Source organism: Vulpes vulpes, chromosome 9 (assembly GCF_048418805.1).
Source record: "Vulpes vulpes isolate BD-2025 chromosome 9, VulVul3, whole genome shotgun sequence".
Classification (NCBI taxonomy): domain Eukaryota; kingdom Metazoa; phylum Chordata; class Mammalia; order Carnivora; family Canidae; genus Vulpes; species Vulpes vulpes.
This window is the reverse complement of record NC_132788.1, coordinates 102,366,487-102,389,028: the sequence shown is the minus strand read 5'-3', so window position 1 is coordinate 102,389,028 and position 22,542 is coordinate 102,366,487. Positions and strand designations below refer to the sequence as shown.

The 22,542-nt window shown below is 49.8% G+C and overlaps 2 protein-coding genes across 2 annotated transcripts; one reads left to right on the top strand and one right to left on the bottom strand.

Annotated features, from left to right (window-relative positions):
- Window positions 1-125: 125 nt before the first annotated feature.
- GCDH (glutaryl-CoA dehydrogenase) lies at window positions 126-7,019 on the top strand. Its single transcript, XM_025983519.2, has 12 exons — window positions 126-353; window positions 433-562; window positions 652-687; window positions 956-1,099; window positions 1,242-1,304; window positions 1,594-1,764; window positions 2,472-2,601; window positions 2,682-2,898; window positions 3,395-3,498; window positions 3,785-3,910; window positions 4,214-4,374; window positions 5,784-7,019. The coding sequence occupies exons 2-12, from the start codon at window positions 472-474 to the stop codon at window positions 5,855-5,857; spliced, it is 1,317 nt and encodes a 438-aa protein (XP_025839304.2). The 5' UTR covers window positions 126-353; window positions 433-471; the 3' UTR covers window positions 5,858-7,019.
- Window positions 4,687-20,931, bottom strand: SYCE2 (synaptonemal complex central element protein 2). The gene is made up of 5 exons (XM_025983520.2): window positions 20,887-20,931; window positions 20,204-20,319; window positions 8,045-8,255; window positions 6,795-6,983; window positions 4,687-5,694 (listed from the first exon to the last, which is right to left on the bottom strand). Exons 1-5 carry the CDS (start codon window positions 20,899-20,901, stop codon window positions 5,650-5,652), a joined length of 576 nt encoding a protein of 191 aa, XP_025839305.1. The 5' UTR covers window positions 20,902-20,931; the 3' UTR covers window positions 4,687-5,649.
- Window positions 20,932-22,542: the final 1,611 nt, after the last annotated feature.

Here is a 22,542-nt window from a genome sequence, read left to right as displayed (position 1 = left end):
TGCAGAATTCCCCTCCCCTGCACACGCCCCCTGCAACGGACCAATCAAGAGTGGGCCGAGCCCCCTGCGAGGGCCAATCCGAATGGGAACACAGCCGGCCAATGGGCTTGGCGCACTCGCCTTCCGCCCCTTCCCTGTTCTGCTTCTTAAAGCAGCTAACAGGCCTTGGCCCGGGCGCTGCCGTCTCCACCGGCGAGGCTGCCGTGGCCCTTTTAAAAGGCAGAGCCGTGGAGGAGCCGGTCCTAGCACACGCCAATGAGAAGCCCCATTCGGCATCCGCCCCTCCCACCCCCAGAGGTCAAAAGATTTTGCCAGTTGTACCGTGGACTGTACGGTGAGCCTGGAGGCGCCAGGTTAGCACCTGCGAGAGGGGCGAGTGGGGTCGGGGGCCGGGCGGTGGCAGCCACTCCGCTGACGCCCCTGCTCCTCCAGGTTGGCCGTGGTTGCTCCGCTTGCCCGCCCGCTGCCCACATGGCCCTGAGAAGGGTCCCCGAGCGGCTGCTGAGCCGTGGACCAGGCCTGAGCTTCCTGCGCGGGTGGGGCTCGGCGGCGGCGCAGACTGGTCAGTGCCCGGTCGCGGGCAGGGTGGGGAGGGTGGAGTTGAAGGCTCGGGGGCTTTTCCGGGATGACTTTCCCATCCTGTGTTTGCAGAAAAAGGCGGGAAGACACTGAACCGAGCGACTAAAGGTAAGGACCCTCCTTGCGTCGGGTGTCTGCGGCCCTTGTCCAACTGTCTGTCTCCCCGGGTGGGCTCTGTCCCGGAATCCGAGAGCTGCCCTGGAGGGAGGCAGGGCGTGGCTAGGGCCGAGGCAGTGAGTTTCCCGGAGATAAGCTCACATCCACCGGGAGCCAGCTGGAGCCGGGAGCGGGGCTGAGCATTCCAGAAGAGGAGGGTGCGGTGGTAGGGTGGCGGGGCCCAGTTAAGCCTCCTCCCACTCTCTGCTCTGCGTCCCAGCCTCACGTCCTGAATTTGACTGGAGGGACCCGCTGGTACTGGAGGAGCTGCTGACAGCGGATGAGATCCTCATCAGGGACACCTTCCGCACCTACTGCCAGGAGCGCCTCATGCCCCGAATCCTGCTGGCTAATCGCAACGAAGGTGCTCATGCCAGTGGGCGGATGCTCCCACCCTGCGCACCAGCTCTGCCTGCTTTAGCTGAGCCCCTGGCCCCCTCTGTCCCTGGGATGGGGTTCCAGGGGGGCCAGGGCTGGGCCTGAGTTTGGGCATCCATCTTTTGCAGTTTTTCACCGGGAGATCATCTCAGAGATGGGGGAGCTTGGTGTGCTGGGCCCCACCATCAAAGGTAGGGACAGGTTTGTCTCCACACTCTGCAGCCCCCACTGTGGCCTGGAAAGCCCCCTCTCATCCCTGAGCTTGAGTTTCCCAGTCTGCAAAGCGAGGCTGTTATTCCTCCATCTGAGAGTGGCTGTGAGGACAAATTAATAAACCCACAAACTAGGGCCAGCTTGGTGTCCCCTCCCTGGGCACCCCTACGTAGCTTTGTTTCTTGGGCCCCAGGAATCACACTGGTCCAAGCTGGGCAGGGCTTTGTCTCCCATTGCCCCATCTTCCTTCTCCCTCCCCATCACCAGGGTATGGCTGTGCTGGAGTCTCATCTGTGGCCTATGGGCTCCTAGCCCGAGAGCTGGAGCGAGTGGATAGCGGCTATAGGTCAGCAATGAGCGTCCAGTCTTCCCTCGTCATGCACCCCATCTACGCCTACGGCAGCAAGGAGCAGCAGCAGAAGTATCTGCCCCGGCTGGGTGAGCAGTTGCCATGGAGTCTGGTGGAAGGAAGATTGTGTCAGGGGTCTGGAACTTAGGAATGGGACTGTCCCCAGTGCCTGCAGAACTTCTGTCCCTACCTGAAAGATACCCAATGGCTACCCAGATCCCCTGCCAGACCATGGGCTTCGCCCCTGCATCTGATCCTGACTGTCCCCTCCTAGGTCTGTCTAGACTCTGCCCGCTTCTTACCACCATCATCTCACTCCTGAGTTGCTTTCTGTGCTGCCCCTTCCCAGCCCAAAGTTTAAAGTCTTAATTTCCTGATGGTCCACAAGACCCCACATGAGTAGCCTGGCCTCTGCTGACCATTCCACCTCATCTATGGCCATTCTCTTGACTGCTCCTCCATAGCAGTCAAGAATTCTCCGAAAGTACCACCTTGCCTTTGCACATCTCTACCTTGCTGGGAGCACTCTTCTCCACTCTTCCTCCTCCTGCTTAGCTCCTTTTCACTGCCTTCAAGACAGATTATCTCTTTCCTGACTCCTATGGGGCCTCTCCCCATCGTGGCATTGTTACTGTGGCCTGGGGGGGGGGGGTGGCTGTCCCCACATACCACCATCACCTGAGAGTGCCATGAGGGCAGTTGGGTCTGCCTTTGGCCTGGCTCAGTGGAGAGGCTGACAATTTTGAGGGGATGGGTGAGGGACAGGCAGTCTTGTGACCCTGTATTGTTCCTGCAGCCAAAGGGGAGCTCCTGGGCTGCTTCGGGCTCACAGAGCCCAACCATGGGAGTGACCCTGGCAGCATGGAGACCAGAGCCCGCCACAACCCATCCAACAGGAGCTACACCCTCAATGGGACCAAGACTTGGTGAGGGGCCTGGTGTCTCAGGCAGGTGGGCAGGGGCAAGGGGGAGGTGGCCAGACCCTCACTGTCTGTCCCTCCCCCAGGATCACCAATGCACCTGTGGCCGACCTGTTTGTAGTATGGGCCCGGTGTGAAGATCGCTCCATTCGGGGCTTCTTGCTGGAGAAGGGGATGCGGGGCCTCTCAGCCCCCAAGATTGAGGGCAAGTTCTCCTTGCGCGCCTCATCCACGGGGATGATTGTCATGGACGGTGTGGAGGTGCCGGAGGAGAATGTGCTGCCTGACGTATCTGGTCTGGCGGTGAGCAGCAGCCACCTTGGGAACTGGTATCACTCACCAGCTGGTTCAACTTTCTAGGGCAGGGACCATGCTGGGGGCCCAGCTGGGAAACAGACACAGTCCCTGTGCTTGCAGAGCCCACACATGAATGATTCTGAGAGGTCCTGTTTGGCTCACTGATGTTTGGAAATTGCCCCTTTTTGGTGACCATTTTGCTCATACTGGCTCTGCCAAGGGCACATACGGGCCTGAGCCAATTTAATTCTTTGATGCATGTACATCTTTGTCTCCTTACATCATTCCCTAGATCTGAGCATCTAGCTCAGATCCTGGGCTGGGTAAAACTGTATGCATGAGCTTTGGTGCTAGGACCATGTGTGGTTGAAACGGCTGCCCCGAATCCCTCTGTTTAAACTGACTTCGTGTCTGGGGAAGGGGGTTTCCTTTATGTAGGTTAGTTCTGCATGGGGCCTCTCAGCTTCCGGCTGGGGCTGAGGCCTCTCTCTCAACTTTACAGGGGCCCTTTGGCTGCCTGAACAATGCCCGGTTTGGCATCGCTTGGGGTGTGCTTGGAGCTGCTGAATTCTGCTTGCACACGGCCCGGCAGTACACTCTGGATAGGTATGTGGGGCTGCCATGAGATTTGGAGGTGTGGGAGCAGCATGGGCTCCATCCCTTACCCCTACCAGTGACTCCTCATCCCCTGCCTACCAGACTTAAATTCCACACTGGGTGAAATGGCCTGGGAAGTTCTTCTGAACAGTGAGGGCCTGAGTGCTCAGTGACATTGGTAACACTGAGCAGTAACAGGGCCAGGGTGAACTCGGTGAGGGCCCAGGCAGCCTAGGAAGGCCTCCAGGACTGGGGGGTGAACATCCCCACACTTACCCTGAACTTGCCCACCTAGGATCCAGTTTGGGGCCCCACTGGCCAGGAACCAGCTGATTCAGAAGAAGCTGGCAGACATGCTCACTGAGATCACGCTGGGCCTTCATGCCTGCCTACAGCTTGGCCGCTTAAAGGATCAAGACAAGTAAGGGTTATGTGTTGGGGGAGCAGGGCGTAGGCAGCAAGGACATGGTGGTGGCTGTCCCTGGGGACCAGGAGAGGAAGGTCTTTTGTTTCTGGTGGCCCCTGGGGACCTATGCCTTCTTTCCCTCTTGGCCTCGATGGGACAGGACTGCTTGCTTATCCCTTACTGGGAGCTCAGTGTCTGCTGCTAGGACTAGAACTTGGGGAATCGTCTCCCCTGGCTGGGTTTGCCCAGGGCTTAGGGATGCCTGGGGTCAGTTCTTTGTGTGAGCCCATACTTGTTACATGCCTGTGCCACTCCCAGGGCCACTCCGGAAATGGTCTCCCTGCTGAAGAGGAATAACTGTGGGAAGGCCCTGGATATCGCCCGCCAGGCCCGAGACATACTGGGGGGGAATGGGATTTCTGATGAGTATCATGTGATCCGGCACGCCATGAACCTGGAGGCTGTGAACACCTATGAAGGTAGGGGCTGGGTCTCTGGGGGGAGGAGTGTCACAGTGGCCTGTCTAAAGAAGAAGGGTGGGGACAGCAGGCCTGAATCCTCCCAGCTGTCATCACTGGTGACCTGGGGCAAGTCCTACCCTGTGTTCTTCATCGGGAGTGGCTCACACAGGGACTGTGGAAGTGAAATGCTCTCAGCCCTTTCCCCCATGGTGCTCAGGTGGAGGGGTGCTCCCTAGACTGTTTTATGACCTCCTCGGGCATCCCCAGAATGGGGCACGATGCCTAGTGAGCTGGTAGATGCTAGGAAGCAAGAGCGCAGCTACACACAGGAATCACCACTCCATTTTATGTTAAGAGAAAAAAGACAAATCATTGTCAGGCTGTAGTGCCTACATCTGGCAACTGGATATAATCGCATTGGACCTAGAACACCTTTCCTTGAGGGAAGAGACATGGAAAAAGATTATTTGAAAAAGTGCAATCTAGTATGAGCCAGGCAGAGATGTAAAAAGGTACAAGTGCTCATCTTGAGAAGAAAGTGGGACCAGGTTAGGCCTGAAGGGAAGTGTAGCTCCCTGGGCAAAGACAGTGAAGTAGCTTCTGTGTGCTATTCTAGATGGACATTCCAGAAACAGCAAGAGGGAAGGTTGGGGTTGGGGTGATCCTACAGGTGTGGGGATGACCCTGAGGACAAGCAGAGCCTTCAGGGAGTTTTATGCAGGGGAGGGATGGGGTCAGATTTGCACTTTAGGAAGTAAACGTAATTGTTTTGCTCCATAAAAGGAAAGCAGTAACCTTTGCCTTCCACCCTGTTAAGCTGAGGAAGAGCAAATGAGAACACTGATGGCTCTAAAATGTTACCCAGACTTGACAGCATGGGATGTGGTATGTGGGGTGGTGGCTTTAGGATGGGGAGATCAGCTGGGACAAGCAATTTATCTGATGTCTGTGTTCCCATCCCTCTTGTAGGTAAGAAAGGGCCTGACATATCTCCACAGAGCTCATCAGCTTTCTCAGCCTCTGTGTGAAAGAAGCATGAACGGGTTGAAAATTAAACATTTAACCAACTGTGCAGGGTGGGGTGGAGTGAATTTGCCAAGTATGGGGAACACCAAAGCTGGGCCCATGGCCACGGCTGGACTTGCTGAAGTTTTGGGTCTAGCACAAGGACTTTTTTTTCCCCCGAGATGCATTATAGAACTGTGAAAAACAATTTTCTCAGTGTGGCCTGAACGGTGGCCTCTGAGCCTTCTCTTGGTTGCTGTCACTAAGAGGGGCCTCTCCCAGTAGCTGTTAGCAGTCGCCATCTTTGTGGGTCTGATCTTCCAAAGTAGTAGCCTAGGGGGAAGAGGGACATGAAAATGGACTTTAAAGGGAAGTTGTGAGCTGTTCTGACTTCAGACCATCTCTGTATTTATCTTGTCCAGGCACTCATGACATTCATGCTCTGATCCTTGGAAGGGCAATCACAGGGATCCAGGCGTTCACGGCCAGCAAGTGAGCATACTTCACCCAGGAGCCCAGATGGTCTCAAGCTCATTCCCAGGGAAATGCTGTGCTCTGAGCTTACTCAGGGAGGTGGCAGATGGAGCCAATTTTTATAGTGGGAAGTGAGAGACACTGATTCTTAATTATCAAAATTTTCCCTTTGAAGTCATTCAAATGTGTTCCTTAAAAAAGAAGATGGGACTCTCTGTACCAAGTTCCTCAACCCACTTTTAACCATGGACGGGAATGGATTCCACTTATCTTGGAACAGAAGCTTCTCTTGATGGAGGGGGGGCAGGAAGAGGGAAGGAGAGTGACGTGGAAGCAACCTCTGGTGTCTGAGCAAATCCCCCCGACACCAAGAGTTCACTGTGTGCCCTCTGACCCTTCCATCCTGAGGGTAAGTGCCTTATGCTGGATGTTAGAGCAAAATGAGAGTGAAAGAGAGAATAAAGTCTGTATGTCTGACCTCAAGGTGTTGGGGCACATTTAATTGTAACCACCCAAAAGGTCATTTCCGTCACAGGAAAAATGTGGGGACGGTGAGGTGATTGGGCGTATGGCAGGGATTTCCCCACAAGTGGTCTGGCCTGGGTTGGAGTCTTGGGCTCTGCTCCAATAACCCTGGTCAGACACTGACCAGGGCTCAGGCCTGTAGACAGAGGGGCCCTTGTCCTTTCTGTCACCACAGGGCTGACCACACAGCCTACCACAGTGGTAGGAAATAACAACTATCTAGCTCCTCAGCTCAGACACACCACCTCAGAGGGAGCCCAGGGCCACGGGTGAGATGTCAAGAGCATCAAGGGTTTTGCAGTGATAGTGGCCCCTACGGGGTTTAGGCTGGGCACGGTGCTAACATCCTTGGTTTGTGTGGACATTTACTTTCATCTTAGCCACCAGGCCTCACCTTCCTCAGGTGGCACCCGCATGCATGAGTTTAGTCATACCTCGGGTTGGATGCACAGATCTTTGTACACTGTCTCCACGGTGTGGCACACTTGTTTGAGCTCTGTTTCCAAATGGCTGATCTTTGCCATTTTCTGGGTGAACTCTTGGAGCTTGTCTTGAATGATCTTGTTATGGTGATTATAAATCTGATACATCCTCTCCTCTAGCTTCTCTGTCAGGTCTGAAACCTTTTAAAGAATAAAGCAAGTTCTTAGAAAATCAAACAAGAGGTATCATAAGATATTTGTTTTAAGTGGCTAATATTTCTGCAATTTATTTTATAATAATGGTAAGAACAATGCCAGTGACTGGAAGTGAAACTGCCTATATATTCTGTTTTTTTTTAAAGGAAGATGCAAAATTATGTATGTGGTACAGGCTCAAATAGGAAGAAAATATGCAATGGAAACTGTAAGAAAACATGTGACAAAGTAGCTGCTGCATAGTGAGATCATAGGAATGTTTTCTATTTTTTCTGCTATGTTATATTCTTCTCTACTTTCTAAATTTTCTATTATGTACCAGGGTATGTGCTGATAGGGATGGGAGGAGGGAAAAGGGAAAAAAAAAGTCAGCCTGTCATTGAGAGATGCATGACATGTGTCTCCCATGTGACCAACAAGCTGTCCCACTCACAGGACTCAGTGCATTCTGAAGAAGCATCAAGGATGATCATTAATGTTGGACCTGAACATCACATCAGGCTTTGTTAGACTCTTAAGGCCCAGCCATGTCAAGGGAACCCTAATCTCCCATCACAAACCATTCCACTTTTTTTTTTTCTAAAGATTTTTAAGTAACCTCTACACCCCACACAAGGCTCAAACTTACAACCCTGAGATCAAGAGTTGCATGCTCTACTAGGTGAGCCAGCCAGGCACCCCCAAAACAATTCAACTTCTGAAGGACAAATGGGTGTAACAATGCAGGCTGTGCCTTGGCCCCTACTACATTGGCCATTAGCCTTGGCATGAAATAAGAGGGCTAGGCTGCAGGTGCAGATGGACCTTCGTTCCTCCTCCTGGCTCCTTCATTTGGGCAAATCATTTCCAAACCTTACTCTACCATCTGTAAGATGGGCCTGATCTCTGGGCAGGATTGCTGTAAGGGGGAAATGAGGTGCTACTTGCAGGTTGCCTAGAATCTGAAAGACACTCAGCAGCAGCTTCATTCCCTCCCCTCTCACCCTTTATACAGGACTCCTTCCCCTGCCCACTGGGGCTTTGCAGTGTATGGGGGAATCTGTCACCTTGATCTTGAGGCTGTCCCTGAAGTTGGTCATGAGTGCGTGGTCTTTCTGCCTGCTCTCGTTGATGTTTTCAATCAGTTCCTGGGCCCTCTTCTTCAGGATGTCAATGCTTGAGTCCAGAGAGGAAAAGCAGGATCCTGACTTCCCTTCTAGCATCATCAGCTGGCGGTTGGCACTGGAGGTGGCGATAGAGGGGCTAGAAACCTGACTTCTGAAAGTACAGGAAACTGAGGTCAACACCAAACTCTCCTGAGAGTGCTGACCTGAATTAGCTCTATGGTGGGAGGGGAGCCAGTGTTGTGTGTCTCCTGTGGGTGATGCTTGCTTATTTCATTCACACACTGAGAGGCAGGGACAGCAACCCCATTTTGCAACTGGGGAAACAGATCCAGGAGTGCAAACAAAATCCACCTAAGGTTCCGGAACAGGGGGATCTGCTGGACTCCAAAGCCCACTGTCATTTTTATTACACCAAGTTGCTGCCTTGTTAAATGCATGTCAGTTATACTATTTAACTGAATAATGAATGTCAGTTCATTATTGAATGAATGTCAGTTATACTATTTAGTTTATCAACAACTATAGGTTGGGGCAAAGATTGTAAACAACTAGAGGGATTCTGCATAGAGATTCCTTTGTCAAGACCTGTAAGTTTTCACTCTGGTTTAAAAACAAGTGGAAGGGGATCGCTGGGTGGCTCAGCTGTTTAGCGCCTGCCTTTGGCCCTGGGCGTGATCCTGGAGTCCTGAGATTGAGTTCCACATTGGGTTCCCTGCGTGGAGCCTGCTTCTCCCTCTGCCTGTGTCTCTGCCTCTCTCTCTCTGTGTGTCTCTCCTGAATAAATAAAAACTTAAAAAATTAAAAAAAAAAAAAACCAAGTGGAGGGGTGCCTGGCTGCCTCAGTTGGTAGAGCATGTGACAATAAATAAATAAATAAATAAATAAATAAATAAATAAAGTATTTGAAAACAAAGAAGTGGAAATTATGCATAATGCGTTATGAATGAAGTTTATGCAAAGAAAAAGTTGCAATCTGATTAGTAGACCCTTTGGTGTTTAAAATTAAGATAAAGGGATCCCTGGGTGGCGCAGCAGTTTGGCGCCTGCCTTTGGCCCAGGGCGCGATCCTGGAGACCCGGGATCGAATCCCACGTCGGGCTCCCGGTGCATGGAGAGCCTGCTTCTCCCTCTGCCTGTGTCTCTGCCTCTCTTTCTCTCTCTCTCTCTCTGTGACTATCATAAATAAGTAAAAATTAAAAAAAAAAAAAAAACTTTAAAAAAAAATAAATAAAATTAAGATAAAATGTTTAAGGTATGTTTTTTTTTTTTCTTCCTTCCTTCTTTCTCTTTCTTTCTTTTCTGTATCTTGCTTTATCTGATCTGTAAACACTTTCCATCTGTCAGGCTCCATGCTAACCTGCACAGGTTGTCTTGCTGCAACCTCTTGACCATGTTTTGGGGTTGGTCCACTCATCATCTTTACCTACCTTGTAGCTGAGGATGCAGGGTCAGTGTGTCGCTCTGAGGGTCACTGGCTGGGGTCCGGCAGAGCTGGGTGTGGCACCCAGCTGGCCTGACTCCCCAACCCATGTCCTGCTGCCCCTGGGTCCTGTTTCTTCCCCTCTGAGGTCCTTCTAGCTCTTAATGGCTGAGACTCAGAGGTGCCAACAGCGTGGTTCCTGAACTCACCAGTTCACAAGCAACCATAAAGTTGGCCAAGACCACACAAGTCAGGCACTGATTACTTAGAAAATTACATCTTGATTTTTGGATGTTTTTTCCATAAAACTATTTTTCTTGGTGGTTTCCTGACTGCCCAAGCTCTTCCCTTTGGCTCAGGATACAAGCACAGTAAAACCCCTGAGCACAAGAGCCTGGGTGGCCAGAGCTCTCACCAGCACGAAAGCTCTCAGGCCCAAGACTTCAACTGTGTCCTGGTCCTTAAGTATTCCTTGCCAGATTGCTTTTTGGCTCTGTGGCTCTGTGCCTGCTCTCTGACTTGACCTGTGAGACCTAGCCCAGACCAATGCCTCCTTTGAGAAGCTGTCCATGATCCTGTGCCTATCACTGCATGTGCTTGTCACAGCTCACATCCCTATCTCCCCAGAGGGCTGTGTCCTATTTATCTCCGAATTCCCAGCACTCACCACATAGTAAATTTTCTATTGTTGGTTGAATGAATGAAGGACACCTTCTATCTGATCTATCCCTCCCTCCTCTGGCTTCATACAAAGTATGCAAGTCCATCAGTCTCCACGGCAAGATACACGAGGTCAATGCATTTATCAAGTTGGGAAAGTATTCTCTGAGGCAGATAATCTATAGCAAAGACTTACGTCAGCTAGAAAAGAATAGACCAACTAAAGTCTTCCTGAGTATTCTTGTAAAAAGACATTTTACTGCAGGACAATGGTTTACTAAGGAGTTTATGGCCTCTTAAGCTTGCAATTACTGCTTTCCTACAGGGAAGTGAGGCAGAAGGAGATTAATTCAGACCTGGGGCACACTGATGTTTTATTTTTTCCTTTTTTTTTTTCTTAAGATTTTATTTTTAAATAATCTCTAAATGCAATGTGAAGCTTGAACTCACAACCCCAAGATCAAGAGTTACATGCTGTACGGACTGAGCCAGCCAGACCCCCACAGACTCAGTTTAACACTCAGACTTTTGTAATGTTTGGATGCAAGCGAAAAACACCATGCTTCATGATGATAATGAAACTTGCAGAGGTTCAAGAAAACCTGGTGTTTCACTTCCCTGAGATTTCAAGCACTGAAGGCCCTCATGTTCAGCCTAAACTGGGGTTCTATTACTTCAGTCTCCATCTAAGAGTGTCAGCCGCTCTTCCCTTCACCACTGTATCATACTCACACCAAAACCCTACCCTGGCTCTCCATAACCAAGTGGTGTATCTTTTCTCAAACTCAGGAGTTTGAATGATACTGGAGGAAATAACCTGTGAACAGGGTCACTGCAGAGTCTTGCTCTCTAGCCTCTGGGAGTCCTCAGGGTCACTGGGCATCCTATCTGTGCTCTGGTCACCTCCTTCTCACATGCCTATCAGCTATTCCAAACCTTCATAATTCTCCTGTCCCTGACCCCACACTTGCCTCCCCTCACCCTGAGCATATACAGAAAGAGACCAATTCCCCCCACTACTGTTCCTCATAAATGGATCCACAACCATTTATTCCTCTTTCCAAATTCCCAGCTTGGCAGGCAGGAAAAAGGTCCCATGCCTCTACAGGGCTCCCAATCCTTCCCCCCTGTACCTCGCCCTCTTCTTATACTTTTGACCTTTCCCTTGGGCTAGCCCTTTCTGGGGCATGTCATCCCCAGTTTTATGTTTCTTTTTTTTTTAAAGATTTTATTTATTTATTCATGAAAGACACAGAGAGAGAGGGGCAGAGACACAGACAGAGGGAGAAGCAGGCTCCATGCAGAGAGTCTGATGTGGGACTTGATCTGGGGTCTCCAGGATCACACCCTGGGCTGAAGCTGGTGCCAAACCACTGAGCCACCCAGGCTGCCCCCAAGTTTTACATTTTAAAACAACACACATATACATCCCTCCCCTCATACACCCTTCAGTCAGCCTCCTTCTTTCCTCCCCTTCACAGCCATGTAGCTCTTCTAGAGAGAGTTGCTGACACTTTCTGAGATATTTTCCCACCTCTCACTCTTCTCAGCCCCCCAGTTCCTATCCCAGTTCTCAAATGAAGTGTCTCCTGCCAGGGTCCCAAATGGCACCCAGCAGATACCTCACACCGTAATTCCCTTGAGCTGGCTGTGGTGTTACTGACCATCCTTCCCTGCCATTCTCAACACTTGGTGTCCTCAGGCCCTGTTGTCGGCCTCATTCTCTTCTCTTCACACCATCCGTTCAGACCCTTGCTCTGAAGCCAGGACCCCCAAGCCTCCTCCCTGCTGCCCTTTCCTGCTAACCCCCCACCCACCACCTCACAATGGACAACCTGTTATTCCCTAAAGGCATCCTTGTAGCCAGAATGCCCTAGCAATCCTTTTCCCTTCCTATATACTGCCTCTTCTAGAAAGTCTTCCCTGGCTGCATTATTTGCATGCGGTACCTACAGCGTCAGTATCTGCACCTCAGCCTCTCCCTGTAGTCTCTGGGAGGACTGGACCATGTGTCACTCATCTTTATGTCCGTAATACCTATGCCTCATGACAGGAGTAATAAAGGGGTGTGGGATAAATGGATGGATGACTAGCGAGGGCATTCATTACCATCCACCTTCTACAACCCCCCAGGTTTATCCTCAACCCAAACCTGTCTCCTGAGCTCCCAACAATGTATCTATTTTCCAGGCCCTCTCCACTTGGCTGTCCCAGAGGCCATCTCAAACTACAAATTTGCATACCGACATTGCCATCCTCCTTATTCTTCTGTGAATGACACCAAAAGCCACCTGGTTCCCGTGCCAGAAACTTAACAGTCAGCCTAGAGTCTAGCTTTTCTCTGCAACTCCACATCCTGTCAAAAAAAATCCTCCCTTCCACCTCCTTGATCTCTCCCCAACCTATCATCTTCTCCCCATCTAATCATTTCTAACTCTCCACCTATCATTTCTCACCTGGTCTCTAGGGACCTTTCTAAATTGCAATCTGATGTCCTACTCCTGCTTGACAGCTTGAGAGCTCCCACCTGCCACAGGATCTAGAAAATTCCCTAGCACTGAGCACAAGGCCTTCCGGGGTCCTGGCTGCTACCTTCCCTTTCCATCCCCTACTCCGAGCAATTTGGAACCTTCCACAACTTCACCAAACCCATCAGCCTTTGCCTGAAATGGCTTTCCCTTCCTGCAACTTCACCATTTGGAGTGTATGCTGGTGCAGGCCCACAGCACCTGCGCTTACTAATCACAACACTGCCCAGATTACACACATTGGTTCCTTCCAAGACATGGCGCTCGCTTGGGGGAGAGGGGGGTAGTTATGGATGGCAGTCTGCACATCCCAAAGGCAGCATAAATATTCACTGAATACCTAAAGGGAGACACCGGGGTGGCTCAGCAGTTGAGCGTCTGCCTCTGGCTCAGGGCGTGATCCTGGAGTCCCGGGATCGAGTCCCACAACAGGCTTCCAGCATGGAGCCTGCTTCTTTCTCTGTCTCTCATGAATAAATAAAATCTTTAAAACAATTTAAAAAATAAATGAATACCTAAAGGAACTAACTTCTTCCAGAGCTGCGTGTAACATCCCCGCTCACAAACCTTCTTGTCCCCACAGTTGCCTTGTCCCGACAGTGTAAGGGTCTGAGATTAAAATCAATGATAAAAACAGGTGCTTCTTTTTATGTAATTGCTCACAACCTGCTTGAGCTGCTAACAATTCTAAGTTGCTCCTTTCTCAGGCTCCAGGGATGAGGCTGGAATGGTCTTCATGGCAGCTATGCAAATAGTGAAAAATCACTTGAATTCATCTCATTCAAATTTTGTTGTGGGACAAAGGCCTGCATCAGATGTCTGCAGAGAGCTTCTTGATTTTTTCCAACCTCTCCTTTGGGGATTTACTTCTTTCCATTTCATTTTTCTTAATACTCAGCAGCTGCATATTCATCAGGATGCTAATGAATCATAGGCTTCCCTGGGCCTGCATTCACCAATTAACTTTAATAAACAAAATGCATGGTGTCCTCTTCACTGGTTTCCCCCATTCCCAGGCCTGCTTCTATTGCCCAACCCTGGATGGAGGCCAGCGAATGGAAGTGGGCCCAACAAAGCAGGCTGGGTGTGCATGGCCTCACAGAGGGGTCGGGCAGGGGGGATCTGGGGTGGGGGCTGTGAACACTTCACCCGGCTCATCTATTATAGTCTGTCCTTCTAAGAAGTCCCTAATTCGGCTGCAAGGATTAGGACATAGTTTCTGAGCAGGGCCCACGCTGGCAGGGGGCCCGGGAACGGTGAGGAAATGGGTCTAAGTGAAGAGACCATCTGTTCGCTCCAGGTAAAGCTGTGATTGGCAGGCGTATGAGCCAGAGCCCCCCGCTGGTGGGGCCCTCCCTCCATGGCCTCTAACAGATATACAAGTAAACAATCCGCCAGCCACTTATGACCACCGCAGGCGGCAGTCCCAGGAGGGGAGACAAGCTAATCAAACATTCAAGAAGGAACACAACAGAATCGCTGGTGCTTGGGCAAAATGAGGTTTTGCTGAAGTACAGCCAGGAAGGGGGAAGGTCTGAATCAAAGCTACCGAGCCTGTTCTTCACCCTCTGCTTTTCTTTCCTGAAATGTGTTCACATTTTAATCATGTCACTGAGTGTCTGCTGCTGGATCTATTAATTGCTCCTTGCACTGGTTCTAATCCATCTGTTTTTTTCAGCCCAAAGCTCTTGTGGAACTCCTTGAAGTCTTTGATACACAATTGTCTATGTCTCTTTGCCACTTAGATCCAGGTCTAAACATGCTATTTGTAGGAAGATGTTATCAAACAAATGGCTCCAGTCATTTCCTTCTTTTTTCTGGTCTCCAATTGATAGCACACACCTAGAAACCACTCCACCTTGTAGTCTGCTTTACAACTGGGGAATCCGGAGGTAAGGAGAAGCTGGCTTTATATGTAGAATCCTTAGGGCCCTATCCTGAGCGTGGCCTTGTCTCACTCCTTCCGCAGGTGAACTCATTCACCCCACAGTTGCCACTGAATCAGTGACTCCTACGGAACCATCTCCAGCCCCTTGTCCCACCCAGAGTTCCAGATCAGCAAGTCCAACTGTATTCTGGATGTGTTCATGCGCATGTCCCCAGTTACCTCAAGCTCAATAAGGGCAAAATGGAACTTGTGTTCTTACCTCTGCCACGGAAACCACTATCTGCTGGAAACCAGTCCAAAGTGGGGAGAAAGAGGTGTGCTAGTAAACATTTAGCAAGTGGCTCTCCGTGGGGGAGGAAAAAAAAGGCCTGATTTGTAATGTTTGCCAATTTCCATAGTGCCGACTCTCACTATGGGCAATTTCAAGCTACTAACATAAAATCGCTAAATGCTATGTTGGGAAGAGATGTGGGAGCTGGGAGGAGCTGGCCCCAGTACAACACAGCATGGGTATCCCTGCTGCCAATCACAATGCCTGATACACTGGCCTTTTCACTGTTTGGTAGCACACTAGCAGGGAGAGATCCTCAGTTCATCCCCTTTCTCATGCCTCACTAAACACTCCCCCCTAACCCCCATAAGAGTTTCCCTCCATCTGCCCTGCTAGATGCGACCCCCACAGAAACCTCCCACCCGATCCCCCAAATCCACTCATGCCCCCTCCCTTCCATTCTCCACAAAGCAGCCAGTATCTTTTAAAAACAGAAACTAGGGATCCCTGGGTGGCGCAGCGGTTTAGCGCCTGCCTTCGGCCCAGGGCGCGATCCTGGAGACCCGGGATCGAATCCCACATCGGGCTCCCGGTGCATGGAGCCTGCTTCTCCCTCTGCCTATGTCTCTGCCCCTCTCTCTCTGTGTGTGACTATCATAAATAAATAAAAATAAAAAACCACTTTATTAAAAAAATAAAAAATAAAAACAGAAACCAGAACATGGCACTTCACTGACACAGTGATTCCCCTCCTATGTATCTACACAAGAGAAATGAAAATATATATCCACACCAAAATGCATACATGGATATTCACAGCAGCATTATTCACAAGAACCAAAAAGCAGAAACAACTCAAATGTCCATCAACCAATGAATGGATAAGTAAAACATGATGAGTCCATAATATAGAATATTACTCAGCCACATAGAGAAATGGAGTTCTGATACATTACAGCATGGATAAATTGTGAAGACATTATTCCGTGGACGAAGCCAGTCACAAAGTACCATGTAAGTGGGGCAGCCCAGGTGGCTCAGTGGTTTAGCGCCGCCTTCTGCCCCGGGTGTGATCCCGGAGACCAGGGATCAAGTCCCGTGTCAGGCTCCCTGCATGGAGCCTGCTTCTCCCTCTGCCTGTGTCTCTGCCTCTCTCATGAATAAACAAACAAAGGACCATGGAAGTGTATGATTCTGCTTATATGAAATGTCCAGCAGAAGCAAATCCATAGAGACAGAAAGTAGTGGTTACTAGGAGCTGAGGAAGTTGCAGAACCCGGTGGATAATGGTTAGAGATATAAGGTTTCTTTTCAGAGAGATCAGTGTTATAAGGTCGATAGCGTTGATGGCTGCATGGCTGTGTGCATGTACTAAAAACAATTGAATTGTACATTTTAGGGATGCCTGGGTGGCTCAGTGGTTGAGTGCCTGCCCTGGGCCCAGGGCATGATCCTGAAGTCCCTGGATTGGGTCCCACATCGGGCTCCCTGCATGGAGCCTGCTTCTCTCTCTGCCTGTCTCTGCCTCTTTCTCTGTGTGTCTCTCATGAATAAATAAATAAAATATTTTTAAAAAATAATTGTACATTTTGGTTGGTGAACTATATAGTATGTGAATTATATTTTAAGCTATTTTCAAAAAATCCTCTGAATAAAAAAAAAAAAAAAAAAAATCCTCTGAATAAAGTCTGTGGCTGACAAAATGCCCATGATCTGGCCTCTGCCCAGCCATCCAGTGCTCCTCTTGTGCTCACACCCACACCCAGCCACACTGGTCTGCCTTCAGTTCCCTGAACACCACAGGGGCTTCGCATAACTTCTTCTCAGCAACTTCTCCCACCCCCATGGCCACTCAACATCCATTCTCCCTTACCTTTTGACTCAGCATTGCTTCTTCAAGGCTGCTGTCTCTGGCACCCCATTCAGGGCTGGCTGCCCTGGGGTATTTTCCCAACACCCCAAATTCTTCTTGTTGTCAGTACTTGTTCAGTACTTGCCTCTCGGTCCGATGGAACCACCGGGAGGGTATGTATGAGAGCATGTGTCTGGTGGACTCAGGACCTCCCCCTGCTGCAAATCACAGTGCTTGATATGCTGACCTTATTACTGTTTTGTGGGCATACCAAGCTTATTCATACCTCAGAGACTTCCACTCGTCCTGTAAAATCTGGGTCCCCCTCCTCTGAGGCCTCCTGGTTGGTACTTTTCATGTGATCTCCTTAGAAATTTTCTCTAGGGCAGCCCTGGTGGCTCAGAGGTTTAGTGCCGCCTTCGGCCCAGGGCCTGATCCTGGAGACCTGGGATCAAGTCCCTCATTGGGCTCCATGCATGGAGTCTGCTTCTCCCTCTGCCTCTCTCTCTCCCTCTCTGTGTCTCTCACGAATAAATAAATAAAATCTTAAAAAAAAAAAAAAAAAAAGAAATTTTCTCTAAACTCCCTATCACTCTAGCTGCTTCTTACTCTGTTTTTTTTTAACAGCAATTGCCACCAGTTGAAATAACATTATTTTATTGTTATGATTATTATCTCTCTCTCTTTCTCTCTCTCTCTTTTTTTTTAGAAAATTAGCTGGGCAACAGACCCAGAATAACCAATACAATATTGAAGTAGAAGAACAAAGTTGGAGGACTGATGAGCCTTGGCCTCAAGACTTACTATTAAGCTGCAGTGATCTAAATAGTGTGGCCCTGGTTAAAGAATAGATAATAGATCAGTGGAACAGGATAGAGAGCCTAGAAATAGAGCCACACATATGTAGTCAAAAAATCTTTGACAAAAGACCAAAGAAAATTCAATGGAGAAAGAAGTCTTTTCAACAAGTGACACTTAAATGACTGGACAGCCATGGGCAAAAAACGAGACACAGACCTCATATTTTCACACAAAATACAGCACAGACCTAAATGTCAAACACAAAGCTATCAAACTGGAAGATATCACAGGAAAAAAAATCTAGAGGACCGTTTTAGATATAATATCAGCAGAAAAAAATCGGTAAGTTGGACTTCATTAAAATTAAAAACTTCGGGGATCCCTGGATGGTGCAGCGGTTTGGCGCCTGCCTTTGGCCCAGGGCGCGATCCTGGAGACCCGGGATCGAATCCCACGTCGGGGTCCCGGTGCATGGAGCCTGCTTCTCCCTCTGCCTGTGTCTCTGCCTCTCTCTATCTCTCTGTGACTATCATAAATAAATAAAAATTAAAAAAAAAATTAAAAACTTCTGCTCTGCAAAAAGGAACTGTTAATAGAATGAAAAGATAAGCTACAAACTTGGAGGAAATCTTTGTGAAACACATGCCTGATAAAGGACAAGTATCTAAAATATACAAAGAACTCTTAAAAACAATAAGGGAACAATCGACCTGATTAAAGAAGAGGCAAAAGATCTGCACCTCCCCGCAAAAGACTTATGAATGACAAGCATATGAAAAGATGTTTAACTTCATATCTCTTCAGGAAAATGCAAATGAACACAACAATGAGATACGACCACACACTTATTTAAATGGTGAAAATCCAAAACACTGACAACACCAAGTGCTGGCAAGGATGTGGAGCAACAGAAACACCCTTTCCTTGATGATGGGAATGTAAAATGGCACAGCCACCTTGGAAGACAGTTTGGCAGTCTCTTAGAAAACGAAATATATTTTTATCATATCGTCAAGCCATAGCACTCCTTGGAATTTAGCCAAAGGGAATTGAAAACTTAACTCCACACAAAGACCTGCACGTGAATGTTTATAGCGGCTTTATTCAGAATTCCCAAAACGTGGAAGCAATCAAGATATCCTTAAGTAGGTGAATAAACTGTGGGACAACCAGTCAATGATGTATAATTCAGCACTAAAAAGAAAGGAGCAATCAAGCCACGAAAAGATACAGAGGAACCTTAAGTGCATACTGCTGCTAAGTGAAAGAAAGCTTCAAGAGAGTAGAACTTCTGATTTGTTCACTTCTGCATGCTCAGCATCAGTGGCCAAAGCAGATCCTCAAAAAATATTTGCTGAATAAATACATGTTCAAGACAAAAACATTTTTGTCACCCTTGATGCTGCTCTTTCAAATCCAAAAACTAATCCATAAGCAATTTATGTCAGTTCTATCTTCTTAAATATATCCAGAATCTGACTTCTCATGATCTCAACAGATCCATCATAGGCCAAACTGGAGTCATCTTGCACCTAGATGATTCCAATTGCCTCCTCACTGGTCTCCCAGCTTCTACTCTTGTCCTCAATAATCTATACTCTACATGGAAGCCAGAAAGAGGCTTTTAATACCTTAGCCCAGAGGACTTCAAACTTCTATAAAGGGCCAGAGAGTAAATTTTCAGCTTTGTAAGGTTCTGTTGTCTCTGCTGCAAAAAACTTGACTCTGCAGAAGCAGCCATAGACAAGCATGGCTGTGTTCCAATAAAACTTTATTAACAATAGTCCTTGCTATGTCACTCTATTCCAAACCTGTCCATGGGTAATTAACACCCAAAGTCCCATTATCCTGTCTGACTGCATCTCTTCCTATCTCCCTCTTAGGCTCCTCCAACACAGTCCTCCTCACAGCCTCTGCAGGTACTGTTCCTCTGTCTAGAGCATAGTTCTGCCTACCCTCATGGTTCCCTCGTCACCTCCTCCATGAAGGCTTTCCTGACCCTCTGCTCTAAACTGGCACTCTCTTGGGGCACCTGGCTGGCTCAGCGATTGGCGGCTGCCTTGGACTCAGGTCACAATCCTGTGGTCCTGGGACTGAGTCTCACATCAGGCTCTTCACAGGGAGCCTGATTCTCCCTCTGCCTCTGTCTCTCGTGAATAAAAAAAAAAAAAAAAAAAAAAACCTTAAAAATAGGGGCAGCCCAGGTGGCTCAGTGGTTTGGTGCTGCCTTCAGCCCAGGGTGTGATCTTGGAGACCCGGGATTGAGTCCCATGTCAGGCTCCCTGCATGGAGCCTGCTTCTCCCTCTGCCTGTGTCTCTGCCTCTCTCTCTCCCTGTATCTCTCATGAATAAATAAATAAAATCTTTAAAAAAAAAAACCTTAAAAATAAACCTCAAATCTTTAAAAATAAAGAAACTGGCACTCTCTCCTTATTCGGCCTCCCACCCCCACAGTATTATCATCTCCGGACTACTAGATACTCCCAAATTTACCAGCTGTCTTGTCCTCTCACTACTCCCTCCCAACACTTGGAACCATGCCAGGCACGTGGTAGATGCCCGACCAGTAGGTGGAGCAAATGCACGCAGAGTGGACGCTCGCAGGGTCTCGTGGAAGAATCGGGTGAACAAGAAGGACTAGGGGGTCTGTGTGCACCGTGGGCCCGAGGGCTTCCTCACCTAGCTGGCCCTCGACCAGCTTCTTCTTCGCGGCTCTCCTCGCCCTGAGGCTGCTCCTTGCTCTCCCCCAGCAGCTGTGGCTCCTGGTCCTTGCACTCTACGTGAGGCATGTCCACCTGTGAGCACAACCAGCGCTTGAGAGGCCAGAGGAGGGAGGGCGAGAAGGGGTCCCTCCTCCTGCCCCTTTGACCCCGGGCACCTCCGTTTGCCCCTGCGGATGGCTGGGGACCCCCAGGAGAGGCGCGGTGGGGCGGCCCTGCGCCTGGAGCGCCCGGGGACATTGGCCGGGAGACCTGGAGGGGCTGGAGTGAGGGGAGTGGCGCTGGGCTAACCGGTATGTGCCTCGGCTCGAGTCCTTCCAGGAAGGGGAAGAGGTAGGAGAAAAAGAAGAAAAGGAAAGAGTGCGGCGCGTGGGTATCTGAGTCTTTCTCTACCCTGCGCCTGCCACGCGCCATGCGTCTGGGTCTGTCCTTCCGGCCTGGGCTGTCAGCGTGTCAGTCACACAGTCCCGTCAGTCAGGGCCTGGTCAGTCAGTCAGGAAATCGCGGCCCAGCCTAGCGAGGGGTGGCCCTGATGGCAGGAGACAAGCGGCCCGGTTCGGGTCCGCCAGGGAAGTCCGAGATCGGGGCAGTTCCCCGTCCGTCCGCCCGCCGCCCGCGCGAAGGGAAACCAGCGCCGCGTACTCCCTGTAGCTCCATTCTGTCTTTTCCCGCCTTCTCCTTCGAGCCCTCTGCGCACGCGCCGACCCCGCCCCCCTGGCTCGCCCCGCCCCCGCGCACGTGCGACATCACGCGCTCCTGGTTCCGCCTCTTTTTGAGAACTTGCGCGCGCAGCAGGGCGGAGTCGACCGTTAACCGGCGGTTGGGCTGTCCCAGGGGCTGCGCGCGCAGCCAGCGGCGCCCGGAGGAGGGGGTGGTCTGTGTGCGTGCGTCCCCCTTGTGGGAGGATCCCGGGCCTACTCAGGTGGAGGCAAGCGATTGGCCGCTGCGTTTATTCTTAGGTTTCGATTATCTTCGCTCCCCCAAGAAATCTTTGCAAAGAAAAATCCTGACCGTTCCTGTTCTTGATTATGACCTATTGTCCTCAGTGAAAAAGTTTTTGCGGTATCATCTTGAATCAGTTACCTGTGCACTCTAGCACTGGAAGCTCCTTAAAAACCTGATGGGTTTGGCCTTTACGGAGTTGGGCCCATGTGCCTTACTACTACTACTACTAATAGCAATATTACCTTAATGGTGACAACCATAACAATTGGCACCCGAGGAGCCAGAGTGGGAGAAAATACTGCTAAACATATTTCTGAGCACTTCTAGCCAGCATCTGCAAAGAACTCTTACAACGCAATAAGACAACCCAATTTAAAAATTGGCAGAAGATTTGAATAGGCATGTGCAAAGGTCCTGAGGTGGGCACAAACTCCCTGTACTTGAGGAGCAGCCAGGCCCGGGAGGGAGGGAGAACAAGGATTGGGGGAGGCTATAGGTGAAGGATCAATGTTGGGCAGGGACTGGGCTGGGAGCCAAAGCAAGGGGGTTTGGCTTTTGCTCCGACTCACTGGTAAGGAGGTAGAGCTGCTCTGTGGGACACGTGTCAATGTCCATGTGGGAGAGGCAGCAGGAAGCCTGTGCAGGACTCTTGTCACCTGTCACAATGACTAGGGCACACACATCGTGACACCTACATTCTGGAGAATGTGGTTTGAAATCTGGTCGCTGGGATCCCTGGGTGGCGCAGCGGTTTGGCGCCTGCCTTTGGCTCAGGGCGCGATCCTGGAGACCCGGGATCGAATCCCACGTCGGGCTTCCGGTGCATGGAGCCTGCTTCTCCCTCTGCCTGTGTCTCTGCCTCCCTCCCTCTCTCTCTCTCTCTCTCTGTGACTATCGTAAATAAATTTAAAAAAATAAAATAAAATAAAGGTCAAGTGCATGCATTTGGCTTTAAAAAAAAAAAAAAAGAAATCTGGTCGCTTGGGATGCCTGGGTGGCTCAGCGGTTGAGCGTCTGCATTTGGCTCAGGGTGTGATGCCAGGATCTGGGATCGGTCCCACATTGGGCTCCTTGCAGGAAGCCTGCTTCTCCCTCTGCCTGTGCCTCTGCCTCTCATGAATAAATAAATAAAATCTTTAAAAAAAAAAAAAAAAAAAAGGATGGGATCCCTGGGTGGCGCAGCGGTTTGGCGCCTGCCTTTGGCCCAGGGCGCGATCCTGGAGACCCGGGATCGAATCCCACATCAGGCTCCCGGTGCATGGAGCCTACTTCTCCCTCTGCCTGTGTCTCTGCCTCTCTCTGTCTCTCTGTGTGACTATCATAAATAAATAAAAGTTAAAAAAAAAAAAAATG